This window comes from Clarias gariepinus, chromosome 13, assembly GCF_024256425.1.
Source record: "Clarias gariepinus isolate MV-2021 ecotype Netherlands chromosome 13, CGAR_prim_01v2, whole genome shotgun sequence".
Taxonomy (NCBI): Eukaryota; Metazoa; Chordata; class Actinopteri; order Siluriformes; family Clariidae; genus Clarias; species Clarias gariepinus.
This window is the reverse complement of record NC_071112.1, coordinates 13,061,658-13,075,654: the sequence shown is the minus strand read 5'-3', so window position 1 is coordinate 13,075,654 and position 13,997 is coordinate 13,061,658. Positions and strand designations below refer to the sequence as shown.

The 13,997-nt window shown below is 39.2% G+C and overlaps 3 protein-coding genes across 9 annotated transcripts in view; 2 read left to right on the top strand and 1 right to left on the bottom strand.

The window, feature by feature from the left end:
* Nucleotides 1-692: 692 nt before the first annotated feature.
* cga (glycoprotein hormones, alpha polypeptide) lies at nt 693-13,700 on the bottom strand. Its single transcript, XM_053509987.1, has 4 exons — nt 13,623-13,700; nt 1,378-1,481; nt 1,091-1,278; nt 693-998 (listed from the first exon to the last, which is right to left on the bottom strand). The coding sequence occupies exons 2-4, from the start codon at nt 1,463-1,465 to the stop codon at nt 924-926; spliced, it is 351 nt and encodes a 116-aa protein (XP_053365962.1). The 5' UTR covers nt 1,466-1,481; nt 13,623-13,700; the 3' UTR covers nt 693-923.
* On the top strand, nt 6,123-13,037 carry syncripl (synaptotagmin binding, cytoplasmic RNA interacting protein, like). Of its 6 annotated transcripts, none has more exons than XM_053509984.1 (12): nt 6,123-6,276; nt 7,633-7,791; nt 8,440-8,558; nt 8,974-9,081; nt 9,161-9,274; nt 9,402-9,578; nt 9,725-9,860; nt 10,009-10,214; nt 10,317-10,466; nt 10,554-10,675; nt 10,788-11,148; nt 11,629-13,037. In XM_053509984.1, the coding sequence occupies exons 2-12, from the start codon at nt 7,644-7,646 to the stop codon at nt 11,659-11,661; spliced, it is 1,674 nt and encodes a 557-aa protein (XP_053365959.1). In that variant the 5' UTR covers nt 6,123-6,276; nt 7,633-7,643; the 3' UTR covers nt 11,662-13,037. The 6 variants fall into 6 exon arrangements, with proteins under 6 accessions (XP_053365959.1, XP_053365958.1, XP_053365957.1 ...); XM_053509983.1 differs by having other exon boundaries at nt 11,626-13,037; XM_053509982.1 differs by having other exon boundaries at nt 10,767-11,148.
* Nucleotides 13,261-13,997, top strand: part of LOC128535894 (sorting nexin-14-like) — a 21,137-nt gene continuing 20,400 nt past the window's right edge. The window contains exons 1-2 of one of the 2 annotated variants that reach the window (XM_053509977.1): nt 13,261-13,551; nt 13,644-13,782. In XM_053509977.1, coding sequence (XP_053365952.1) covers nt 13,652-13,782 — 131 coding nt within the window. In that variant the 5' untranslated portion in view covers nt 13,261-13,551; nt 13,644-13,651. The remainder of the gene's footprint in view (nt 13,552-13,643; nt 13,783-13,997) is intronic. The other variant, XM_053509978.1, reaches the window with a different exon arrangement.

Below are 13,997 nucleotides of genomic sequence, written 5' to 3'. Positions count from 1 at the left end.
GGTGGATTAAGGTGGTTATATACTCTTTGTGTGCAGGGCCCCCTTACTCATAATGTTTTACCAAAAAATAAATAATTTAATACCATGTGTTCTGTGCTACAAATATTACACAGCCTGTCGCTGACAATACATTAAGTATATTTATGGCCCAAGGGGGTTGTTTTCTTAGAAGTAAATGTAAGTAATTAAAAATAGTTTGGCTAATCTGGGGCCAGACTCCACACATGTGTAGCTCCAAGGCAGCAGCCTAAACCAGCCTGTACATTAATCCGCCCCGTATACAGCATATTGTTTTTTTCTTTGCACATCCCAGATTTAGAAAGCTGTTGTCAGTGTTCAAAGTCAGTTTTGATACAGCACCTCTTGAACAGATATTATTAAGGGAATTTATCGAGAGTCCGTCATGGGCAGCTTGGCAGTGCTATGGTTTACGTTCAGTGCCTTCTAGTCTGTAGCCTAAAGTCTTAATTTCTGAAACACAACTGCCATAAAACTGCAACCTAAAAATCTACAGTATGTAGGCCAATTTGCCCAGTTTTATCTCTTTACTAAACATTGTTATTTATTATGTCCTGGGTTCCTATAGATTCCACAGATTGATATGTCTTTCATAGGTGTCAAGTGGGAATATAACAAAATAAATAATAAGAATTGAAATAATAAATAATAAAGAGATTGATTGATACATACATACATAGGTGCAGCATATGCTTTATTTTGAAGTCACGTTACAATGGCAAATTACACTTAGCAGATTGTTTTAAGTTTTTAAACTAATAGGACAAGCAGTTATAGCTAAATAACATTATTCACAGAACTTTGAGTATACACATGAAAAAAATACTTTTCTTTTTGCTGTGTGATTTACGTTTAAGGGATTTTTTGAACAGACTAGTGAAATGTTTGTTTCGAAGTCATGGCATCTAAAACTTATGATAGTAGCAAGTGCTGCAATGGCAGTCTGTGTGATTCACTAGCTTTACATCATTAACGATAACCTGTAGGACCAGAAAAATGAAAATATCAGTGAAATCTGTAACATTTAAAAACATATTTATAATCAATGATAGTTTTCTGATTTGATTCCTACCCGTTTAACCTCTTTGGCAACACAACATGTTGCTTCAGATGTGATATTCTTTGGCACCAGCATAGTTTTTTTGGACCTCAAAGGAGTTGGATAAGCTCTGGAAAAGCAGCATCCCATGCACTGATACACAGGAGCACCAGGTTTTGAGAAAATATTGTTCTCCTTGAGTTTGCATTCTTCACAGCCAACTTTTCGGACAAGAGCAGAAACAAAAGTATGAAGATAAATCCAATTCATATGGATTTTATGTATATTAATTTATCAGAAAAATAAATGAATTAACTTACAGTCATTATTTGGATAAAGTTGTCCAATTTCAATTAGAACACACAGTAAAAGTATTGTTGCTCCAGTGTATTTAGGAATCAGAGTCATCCTAGCCTTGGACAGTCTGCAAAACAAAATATATACAAATTACTTCTCTTTAACACAGCTACCTATTTATCATTATAAAATTCCAATGAGTGTGAATAATCTAGAAATTTTACCTTTGTTTTTTTTTCCTCACACCAAAAACTCACTAATGCATCTGTTATAAATGCATCTCAGGGGTTTTATAGTCTCTTCTAACCACACCTACTGAATAAAACTCCCAAAACTCTCCCCAGTTAATTCTTGGTATGACTCACTGGCCTTTATCTGACCTTATTGTCCATTAAATAAATTAAAGGAAATTTTAAATATGCACTGCTGTACAGGTTACAGGTACAAAAAATACAGGTTTGATGGTACAAGTTTGGATTACACTAAGCGCTATTAAAAAACACATGATCTAATAGAATGTAGTAGTATATTTAAGTAGCCACTGTTCTTGATACTTTCTTGCTCCTTGCTCCTGTGTGATGTTATTACAGGGTACTAAAACAATGTGATACTATGAGCCTATTTTATATATATGTACTAAGCTAGAAATGACTTAGTAGAATTTTTTTAACAACTGTGTTTTTTGTTTTTGTATAAGAACATCAGTAAGAAATGTTGTTTTCAGTTAGAAGTGTTGCAGAAGTTACAGTTGCCATTATTGATATTTTACATTTCTTTATTCAACTATTAAACTCACAGTGTTACGAATCTAATATGAAAATTGCACTACTATCTTTTAATCTTTCCGGTGTTGGTAATCCATTTATCCTTGGTTGTGTTGGAAACCAGAGTCTGACCTCAGACAGATGTAACCTTATATATTGTGTGGCAGATGGAACACTGGATCTGGGGTTAAAAGATTTATTTAACTTCCCAGGTTAAATGCAAATGCTTTTTCAGTCAACAAAAAATATATATATTTTTCATTAATGTAAATCAATTAAAAATTGTTTAGTTCACTTTTCCTATGATAAACCATTAAAATCCTTGTTGAGCCTTTTTTGTTTAACACAAATAGGTTGAGTGTTTTTATTTTATTAATATTCCAACCATATACAGAAGCGCCCACTTCCCTCTTTAATAGAGACACATACTGTATAGTGTTGTTTATTCATTCAATCTAATCAGTGGCTCTTGTGGCAAAAGTACATTGCATAAAAGCATGCAGGTACACGTCATTAGCTTTATGTAATGTTCATGTCTAAAATCAGGATGTGGAAAAATTGTAATATCAGTGACTTTGAAACCCAGTGGTTAGTTACAGGCCAGCTGGTTTAAGTAATCCAAAAACAGCTGATCTTTGAGCAATAAATAGGCAACTGGATTAAAACAGAAGCAGAGCCACCGGAGTCCACTTCTCTCAGCCAAGAACAAGAATCTGGGGCTAGAGTGCGCACAGACTTACCAAACATGGACAGCTGACGAAAGGAAAAAGAAAAAAAACACCTGGACTTTTTCCAGTCTTCTACTCTCCACTGTGCATGTGTCTGTTGTAGCCTAAGGGGCCACTCACACGAATTAAAAAGTGAATTAACAAAATACAATATACAGTGGTGTGAACTATTTGCCCCTTCCTGATTACTTATTCTTTTGCATTTGATGTTTGCTCATCAAAAACCGTTAACTATTAGTCGAAGATAACATAATTGAACACAAAATGCAGTTTTTAAATGAAGGTTTACGTTATTAAGGGAGAAAAAAAACTCCAAATCTACATGGCCCTGTGTGAAAAAGTAATTGCCTCCTTGTTAAAAAATAACTTTGTGTTATAACTGTGGTTTATCACACCTAAGTTCAATTTCTGTAGTCACCCCCAGGCCTGATTACTGCCACACCTGTTTCAATCAAGAAATCACTTAAATAGGAGCTACCTGACACAGAGAAGTAGACCAAAAGCACCTCAAAAGCTAGACATCATGCCAGGATCCGAAGGAATTCAGGAACAAATGAGAACAAAAGTAATTGAGATCTATCAGTCTGGTAAAGGTTATAAAGCCATTTCTAAAGTTTTGGGACTCCAGCGAACCACAGTGAGAGCCATTATCCACAAATGGCAAAAACATGGAACAGTGGTGAACCTTCCCAGGAGTGGCCGGCCGACCAAAATTACCCCAAGAGCGCAGAGACAACTCCGAGAGGCCACAAAAGACCCCAAGACAACATCTAAAGAACTGCAGGCCTCACTTGCCTCAATTAAGGTCAGTGTTCACGAATCCACCATAAGAAAGAGACTGGGCAAAAACGGCGCAAACCACTTTTAAGCAAAAAGAACATTAAGGCTCGCCTCAATTTTGCTAAAAAAACATCTCAATGATTGCCAAGACTTTTGGGAAAATACCTTGTGGACCGACGAGACAAAAGTTGAACTTTTTGGAAGGTGCGTGTCCCGTTACATCTGGCGTAAAAGTAACACAGCATTTCAGAAAAAGAACATCATACCAACAGTAAAATATGGTGGTGGTAGTGTGATGGTCTGGGGTTGTTTTGCTGCTTCAGGACCTGGAAGGCTTGCTGTGATAGATGGAACCATGAATTCTACTGTCTACCAAAAAATCCTGAAGGAGAATGTCCGGCCATCTGTTCGTCAACTCAAGCTGAAGCGATCTTGGGTGCTGCAGCAGGACAATGACCCAAAACACACCAGCAAATCCACCTCTGAATGGCTGAAGAAAAACAAAATGAAGACTTTGAAGTGGCCTAGTCAAAGTCCTGACCTGAATCCTATTGAGATGTTGTGGCATGACCTTAAAAAGGCGGTTCATGCTAGAAAACCCTCAAATAAAGCTGAATTACAACAATTCTGCAAAGATGAGTGGCCCAAAATTCCTCCAGAGCGCTGTAAAAGACTCGTTGGAAGTTATCGCAAACGCTTGATTGCAGTTATTGCTGCTAAGGGTGGCCCAACCAGTTATTAGGTTCAGGGGGCAATTATTTTTTCACACAGGGCCATGTAGGTTTGGATTTTTTTTCTCCCTAAATAATAAAAACCATCATTTAAAAACTGCATTTTGTGTTTACTTGTGTTATCTTTGACTACTAGTTAAATGTGTTTGATGATCAGAAACATTTTGTGTGACAAACATGCAAAAGAATAAGAAATCAGGAAGGGGGCAAATAGTTTTTCACACCACTGTATACAATACAAAGACTGTGTACACTGTGTAAACTAACCTATTTGTAACGGCATCATGTGGATATATTCATTCGTTCATCTTCTATATTGCCTATTCTATACATGGGGTCTGAGAAAGCCTGTTGCTGAGACTTTGAGCACAAGGCGGGGTACACCCTTGACGGGGTGACAATCCATTGCAGGGCACACACACACACACTACAAGCTACATTTGGGAATGCTAGTTAGCCTAATGTGCATGTCTTTGTACTGTGGGTGGAAACAGGAAACCCACCAAGCACTGGAAGAACACTGGAAGAACACGTGAACACGTGACCTGAGGCAGGAATCGAACCTTAGACCATAAAGGTGCAAGGCCACAGTGCTAAGCACTATGCTACCTTGCCATCTTCATATGAATATAGCATCTTGTAAAATATAAAATAACATTCATTTATTTATCTATACAGCTTATCCTATACAATGCCATGGATCCTGTAGCGTATCCCAGGAAACTTTTGTCACAAGGCAGGGTACACTCTGGATGGGGAGCCAATCCATTCCATCTATTGCACATGCACACCACACACTTATTTACACTGCTACAGGCAATTTTGTGAATACCAGATAGCCTAATCTTTGGAGTCTTTTGGAGCCTAATCTAGTCTTTGGAGACTATGGGGGAACCAGTAGTAGAAGAAGGAAACCCTCGCAGCACGGGAGAACATGCAAACTTCCCGCACTCAGACCCATGCGGGAATTGAACTCGGACCCTGAAGGTGCGAGGCCACGCAGCTAACCACTATGTGCAAATACAATAAAATCTAACAAATGCATGAAAGTTGACGATAATATCTTTATGCATAATTATCTGGTATGGATTTTGGTATGTAAGCCAAAAACTTGTTAGAAGTGAAATCATGCAGCGTAGAATGCAACAAAGATTAACATTTTGGCCACGTGGTGGCTGTATTGAGTAAATAATATTGTTTCAAGGGCAAAATTAACATATTTAGCAAACATCTCTATGAAAGTAGTATTTATGTGAGTTAAAAAAATATTGTGGCAGCTGGAATGTTCAGTGATTTAGATTTGGGTGGCAATTGGAAAGGCCAGGGTTACTTAAAGGGTGGCCGATTTTTCCAAAAGAAAACCTCTGATTTTCTTTTGTCTTTTAATTAGATTTCTGTGTGTCCTTACAACACCTCCTGTTCCACCGTTATTACGTAAACGCAATGATGAATACATGATCGTGCATATGGATCAGTCGTGTTTACTTAATAATAAAGAAAACGTCACATGGCAAGATTTTCTGGGCAGGAGATGAGAATCCCTTGTGTAAGAAGAACAAGGAGAACCAAACTGTGCAGTGCATAGAAATATAAAGACCAAAACGACCAAAAAAAAATCGCTTCATCCACACAGACACGGTGCTGCCCTCTGCTGGTTGGTCTTGGCTAGAGCGTGCTTATTTAGCCAATATGGGCACTAGCAGCCTTGCAAACGCGCCATGAGAGATTCCCTGGATGGGTGCGTAAGAAACCCCGTGCTTTAGAAAAAATCTCGCGGCGTGATACTAGCCGCCATTTTGCATCGTCCTAGCTAAGTGCAAGAGCGGCGCCGGACCAACGGCAGGGGTTTTGGTCACTTTTTTCATTTTCTCCCGTTTTCCCTCCGGAGTCATCCACTCACAACAATTATTAATCGACAGGTACGATAAACGTCTTAAGCTTGGCAGAGGAATGTGTGGCATAGATGTGTGATCTGATGTTCTTTTGTTATCAAACAAAAGTAGCTAGAAACTGGTCGGGACGTCTCAGACCGGCTTTTTGAAAATGGACTCCCATGTGTGGCGGCACGTTGGCACGTTGACTTGCATTCGGCTAACAGCTAGCTTAACTCACATAGGCCTCTCCTCGACGTGTAAGCATAAGAAAGATTATTCTAGTCATTCAGGACTCGAATTGTTGCCTTTGCGAAAAATAATGATGTTTTAATGGTGCTTGGATAGCATAGACAAAAAGGAAAAGCATTATTTCCTGGCCAAGTTGTCAAGCTAGCTAGCTAAGCACTTAGCAAGCTGGCTAACAACAAGCACGCAAAGTTGTAAGAGAGTTTTTCTTAATCGTTGTGACCAATGCACGGTATTGTGGGTGCTCGATAGACCCCGGCTCTGTGTCAGTTGAGATACGAGTGCGTTGACAGCGCGGGTCACAGTAGCTGTCAAATAAACGCATGGCAGCTATTGGGAGTTGTAGGTGTCCACGTTGCTCTTGTGTCCCTGGCCTAAAAGGGCTAGCTAGCTTGCTAGGTAGCCTACTGGTTACTAGCGAAATCTGCTCCCGTCATTAGCGCGCCACATTGCAGTTTGACCGCCTCATTTGAAGCTGCAAAAACTCGCCGGGTACAACGAGACAAAGCGATCTTCATTCAGGTGTCCCCAGGTAACTTTAGCAGTGGAGAGGATAACAGATTAAAATAAATCCAATCATCTATTGTGCTTTTTTTTTTTTAAGTAAATGTTACCCGAAGCGACATGGTTTCCATATGTGCACACTGTTACTGGGCGTTGAGATGTCAGATCTTTAGCTGTTTTTTTTGTGTGTGTGGTTTTTTTTTTTTTTTTTTACTATAAACTGGTGAGCTCGTGTTTCATTCAACTAATGGATTCGACGATTTGTGATCCACACGCGCGCATTGCTGGCTAGGTAGCATTAGATTAGCCTCCAAAAAAGACACGTGGAAAAGCACACCTAGGCTGGGAGTTCAAGTTTAGAACTAGATTTGTGGTGGTTGTGTGCATACATTTGCATAAAATTTTGACAGACGACGCGACTATTCTTGCAAAACTCAAAAGTGGGCGTGGAAATGTGTTGATTAAACGTGGTCTGATCTTGGTGTGCCCACTGATCTGTCCAAGCTGTAAAAATGGGTGCCTCGTTGTATTGTCCCTCCACTAGTGCGTGCACTTGGTGTAAGGGATGCGAGAACATAAACACGGGGTCAGGCAACAGGTTCCTTGACCTCTGCCCAGTTTGAATTAATTTGGCTCATTGCATCTGCGCAGATAACGGAGACATGGCCACAGAGCATATAAATGGAAACGGTACTGAAGAACCAATGGAGACTTCGGCTGCAGTTACCCATTCAGAACACTTCCAGACATTATTAGACGCTGGGTTACCTAGAAAAGTTGCTGTCAAACTAGATGAAATTTACATAGCAGGTAAGGCCCCTTGAACTTTCAGCATATTTGCATCCATTTCAGGTTTCAATCCAGTTGCATGTGCTTTTAAAAAAAGATTGTGGGAATTGGAAAACCAAAGCAACTTTTTGTGGTTTCCTTCCAAAATGGGTACTGCAGTCAAAATGTGCTTATAGAAAAATAAATAAATAGTATTTTTTTCTTTTTTGTTTAAAGGAAAGTTGGCCAATGATATATTTTATTTATTTTTTATTTTATTTTTCTCTTTGCCTCCCTTAGCAGTTTGAAATCAGAGTATCCTGGGTGGCAGTGTCAGAAAATTTCAATGTGTAGACCCTTAAAGCTGAGTATTAAGCACTCCTGAGGAGGTCTCCTCATACAGTGTCAGGGCAAGTGTGTTGCCAGATGGACATATGCAGGAACAATGGAGCAGCTGGCAGTGGTTAAGACAGGTGACGGGACCTCATAAATCACTGTGAGCAAGCTTGATATGCAGAGGGTTTCTGGATGGCGGTCTCAAATTACATCATGACATCTGTTGTGATTAGTCCTGTATATTTGTGCTGTGACACCAGCGATATTTGAATAGCACAGTGCAGAGTGGCATAAAAGAATAAACTGGCAGTTGATCTTTATTGCATTATTCTTTTGTTTGCATTTCTCGCTCAGGTCTGGTTTCTCACAGTGATCTTGATGATCGGGCAATTGAAGCGCTAAAGGAATTTAACGAAGAAGGTGCTCTGCAAGTCCTCCTCCAATTTAAAGACAGTGACCTCTCACATGTTCAGGTAGGTTTGTAATAATGAGCCAAGTGTTATAAATAATATTTATATATTATACATACAATGGATAGTGCAAAGACTAGGAATGCTTTTATAAAGTGAGGGTTGAGTTGTAGACCATACATATATTAAGCACACGGAGTTGTTTGAATGACCGTAATCAGCCCTTGGATACCAGTGTAGTGCAGGTGCATGTTTTTGAAGCTGGGTCAGATTCAGTTGCTACAGTGTGTGTGTACATTGCTTACATATGTTCAAAGTCTTGAATTTTATTTCTACATTATGATTCAAAAGTATTAACGTGAATTTTAGTTACAACCAATATTAAATCAGTGATTCAGAAAAGTCCATGATTACTAGTAATTGGTATTAGGATTTTTAGTTTTAAGCAAAAATGTTATAGATTTATTTTTCTCTTTAGAACAAAAGTGCCTTTCTCTGTGGAGTTATGAAGACATACAGGCAAAGGGAGAAGCAGGGGACCAAAGTGTCAGATTCTAATAAAGGACCAGATGAGACAAAAATCAAGGTGAGTATTATTTTACTTATCTTTTGTTTAACCCCATTTAGTATGGCAGAGATGCATGTTCACCTTTCTACCCTGCTAGGCTTTGCTTGAGAGGACTGGTTACACACTTGATGTGACAACAGGTCAAAGGAAATATGGCGGCCCTCCTCCTGAGTCCACCCACTCAGGTGCACAACCCACAGTTGGGACGGAGGTAAGTTACCCTGCAGTAAACTATAGAAACTAACTGTTGACAATTATTCTTAGTTGGAAGTTAATAAAACATAACTTTAAAAGTTTTCAAGTTTTACACTAGTTTTTGTCTTTTTTTTTTTTTTTAGATTTTTGTAGGAAAAATTCCAAGGGATCTCTTCGAAGATGAGCTGGTCCCCCTGTTTGAAAAAGCTGGGCCCATATGGGACCTGCGTCTGATGATGGATCCCCTCAGTGGCCTGAACAGAGGCTATGCCTTTGTCACTTTTTGCACTAAAGAGGCTGCTCAGGATGCTGTTAAACTGGTAAGTAAATAATTTTCGCTTGTACCATTGTTAAACAACTTTCGTCTAAAGTTTGCTATGTTTGTATTCCAAGCAATACAATACTTCAAGGACAATGTTGTACATGAACCCTAAAGGAATGACCTGAGGGTTTGCATCTTTTTTAGTGTAACAACAGCGAGATCCGCCCTGGCAAACACATTGGTGTTTGTATTTCTGTGGCCAACAATAGGCTGTTTGTTGGCTCCATCCCCAAGAGCAAAACCAAGGAGCAGATAGTGGAAGAATTTGCTAAAGTTACAGGTAGGTAAATAACTACAAGGCTGTTAACCCTTTAGCCTAAGATTCTTTCTGGAGCACAAGCTAAAGTTGTTAGCATGAACTGTATGGATATATTCATAGACTGTGAAAATAAAGCTATGCTTAATCACTTTTTCCTTCTTCCTTTCAGAGGGGTTGAATGATGTAATTTTATACCATCAGCCTGATGACAAGAAAAAGAATAGAGGGTTCTGCTTTCTGGAGTATGAGGATCACAAAACAGCAGCACAAGCACGACGCAGGTTGATGAGTGGCAAGGTAAAAGTGTGGGGCAATGTGGTGACTGTGGAATGGGCTGATCCCATTGAGGACCCTGACCCAGAGGTTATGGCAAAGGTAAATAAGCAGAATGTGTGCCAAGGGCAATTTATTCTTACTACTTATCTATTTTACTGTTGTTTTTTCTGGTTGGGGTAAACAGCATTTTGTCCTTTTTAGGTTAAAGTACTTTTTGTAAGAAACCTCGCAAGCACTGTATCAGAAGAGCTCTTGGAAAAGACTTTCAGCCAGTTTGGCAAGCTCGAGAGGGTGAAGAAGCTTAAGGATTATGCCTTCATTCATTTTGAAGACAGAGATGGTGCAGTTAAGGTACTATGTTTAATAATTTTTTTTGTTATGTTTGTGGTAAATATTACTTTATTTTAAAAAATAATAATAATTGCATACTTTTAATAGGCTTTAGCTGAAATGAATGGAAAAGATTTGGAAGGTGAACAAATTGAAATCGTGTTTGCAAAACCACCCGATCAGAAGAGGAAAGAGCGGAAGGCGCAGAGACAAGCAGCGAAAACTCAAATGTAATATACTACTTTTTTCTGCTACATATGGAAGTATTGTTTATAAAATGTATTGTGTTGCTCAAATTTAATTACTTGTGTTTTCAACAAGGCATTTCTGGGCCTCCTCCAGGTATGATGATTATTATTATTATGGCCCACCACATATGCCACCTCCCACAAGAGGAAGAGGACGAAGAGGCAGGGGAGGCTTCTCTTATCCCCACGACTACTACGGCTATGATGACTATTATGAATACTATGGCTATGACTATCACAATTATCGCGGTGGCTATGAAGATCCATACTATGGCTACGATGACTTTCAAATTCAAGGTAGAGGCCGAGGGGGTCGGGGAACCCGTGGATCCACTCTCTCTCGAGGTCGAGGTGCAACTGCAACTCGAGGAAGAGGTTTCTCCCAGCATGGAGGCCCAGGATCCACTAGAGTGGCACGTGGCTCCAGAGGAGGAGCTCAACAAAGAGGCCGCGTGGTACGTGCGTGTGTGTGTGAGCAAGAGAGAGTCAGGACACAAAAGGCCATTCTGTACCTAACTATGAGTCATTAAAATTGATCATTTATTGTATACTATTTTCTTCTTTCAAATTGCAAACATTTAAAGGCACCTTGTGGAAGAAATGGACCAAAGGTTTGCATGTTTCTCTCTTCCTGGAAAATCTGCTTTGAATATAAAGAACTAAGAAGCAGTGTTTTGTAACGACTTGATGGTTTTGCATAGGCAAACTTGTTTGCTTTGCTTAAGGGGTGAACAAGGACACATTACTGTAAAGTTTCTGCACTTACTTTCTAGACGTTTTGTTCAATTTGGGCTTGAAAAATTTCCACAGGTGTTTTGAAAGATATTAAAATGCAGAACTACCTTACATGTGCCTTGCCTTTATTAATTTCCGAGGTTTAAAAGTAATTTTTCCTTAAAATTTTTAGGTAAAGCTCTTTTTGTTTTTCTCAGCAGGGAAAGGGGGTCGAGGCTGGTCCTGACCAGTGACAGTGAAGACTGACTTGCTACATGGGGTTACACCATAAGCTGCCAGTGAAGATGATGGTAAGGTCGAAGCAATGCCCCAGTGATGTTACAGCCTTACAGAAGCAGATCTCCCATACTGCCATCCTTGAAAACCAGTGGAAATTCTGTTCACTTGTACCTTTGGACTTGTTGCATTCATTAGTCATGCATTTAAATTTTGTCGCATCCTTTTCCACACCCTCCAAAATAACACGCTCCAGATATTACAAAGTATGCCAGTTTAAAAAAAATTGAGGTTCAGACTTCCTAAAGGAATACTAAACATTGTTCTTTTTTTGTTTTTGCACTTTTAAAGTCTCTGAGTTTGAAGTGGCTCAGTGGAGCTTGATAATGTATATTTTTGTGCTTAATGCAATTTTATTGTCGGAATATCCATGTTTATCTAAATTAATTATTTGGATGAAAAGGAAATGACATCTGCAGGTTTTTGGTGTAACCACCTTGCATGGATAAGTCAGGCATTCCAGGAAAGTGGTTCTTTTCAGAACTTGTCTTTAAAGGGTTGGTTAACTACCTCAGTACAGAGGATTTGAACTACCCTGCCTGTACTGTAAATAGGGAAACTTATATTGATGAAAGCAGGGCTTGTTTTCTATGAAATATGCATTAGAGCAGCTGCTCAAAAGATGTACTTAATGTAATATAATCATTTTGCTGCTGCTCTGACACTGCAAACAGTCAAACTGGGCATGCAAAATAATCTCATATGATGAGCCTGAACAAGCCCTGCTTTTATCGTATTTTGAACTGAATTAGCTTCCTTGCTTCTTCAGATTATGTAGTTACTGGTTGTATGATTGTATGATAGTTTTGGAATAAAATGTTACTTTTGTAAAGGCTTGAACATCACAAAGGCGTCAACTGCTTTTGGTAAGCCCTGCAGTGTCCCTTTTTCCAACAATTGAAATAACATTTTTAGAAAACAGCTGTCCTCTTGAGATCATGTATCATCTTACCTTTTTGTTTTATTGTATCATGCATCATTTTGAAAGAATGATCACATTTCCGATCAGATTAGGAAAATCTAAGCCCTGATGTTCACTTTCTGTGCATCTGGCTGTGTCCGGTGTGAAGGGATGGGATCATTTACTGGAAAAAGGGATGCTGCAGCTTTGGTTTATATTCCATTATATAGCAAACAGTTGACTGAACCATTCAACCGGTTTTGTACACAGTTAACTCCCTCTTGATGAAGCTGTATCAACCTTTTGACATGTTAGCAGTTTTAAACTATTGTTGGTGGCCAACAACGTTTTTGCATTCCCGCAAATAAATTGTTTTATACTGTAAAATGAGGTGAGTGTAACTTATTTTTGTAATAAAGTTTTTGATTTCTATCTGTGTCCTAAAACTGTTTACTGTTTTAGCCATAAGTGTTAAAACCTAAGAAAATAATTTATTTTTTATATTAAATGGTCATGCCGATTTTAGTTATGATGAATTCAGACACCTTTATTTATATATTTGTATATTTATATGTAATCTCGTGGTTTTCAAAGTCATTTCGTTGTTCCTTGAAAAGAAGAATTGGACCATGTGCTTTAATGACTGGGAAGAACACGTGGCCATGGACGCGCCTCCGCCCGGAAATGACGCAACTCTGGAACCAAACCCCAAATAAACAACGTGTGGAACCGTTATAAAGCACATCAGTGTCTAACGCAAAGTCGGACAACTGGACCTGCAAACGAGGAAGTGTAAAACGTTATTCCGATGCATATAACGGTGTATGGTTGACTAGCCGTGTATTTTAGCTCGGGTTGTCTTGTGGAGAGCGATATAGCGGTGGAATCTTTCTGTCAAAAACAGCTAGCTTAGTCCGAACAGAGTGTTAGAAAGCCCTTCTTTATGGTGAGTACCGCGACAAGTCGTTTAATTCAGGTGTTATCGTTCCTTTATTAGGAGTGAACGCCTGTCTTTACCTTCCGTTTCCCTCCGTGTAGCTCTGAGCATGTCTCCACTCGGAGTGTATTTGCTGAAGGTAAGGCGGCGGCTGGAGCTGTGCAGAGAGGTCGGCCGTCAGTATCCTGTCTTCTGCTTTCTGCTTCTACTCCTGCTTCTGTCTACAGTCTTACTCAATAGGTAATAATGTGATTTAGGGTTCAGTTAATGCGTTATACGCAATTTACAGCAGTGCTTCGATAACACTTAGAAATAAGGGAACATAACTAGCCTATACATGTGCTTGTGGTTTATTATTAATAGGTACGTCATTCGTATTCAACCTCCTTAAAGGTAATAAGGTACGAAAGACGTACGGTTGGTACCAACCCTGTGGATCGATCCCTGCTATCTTT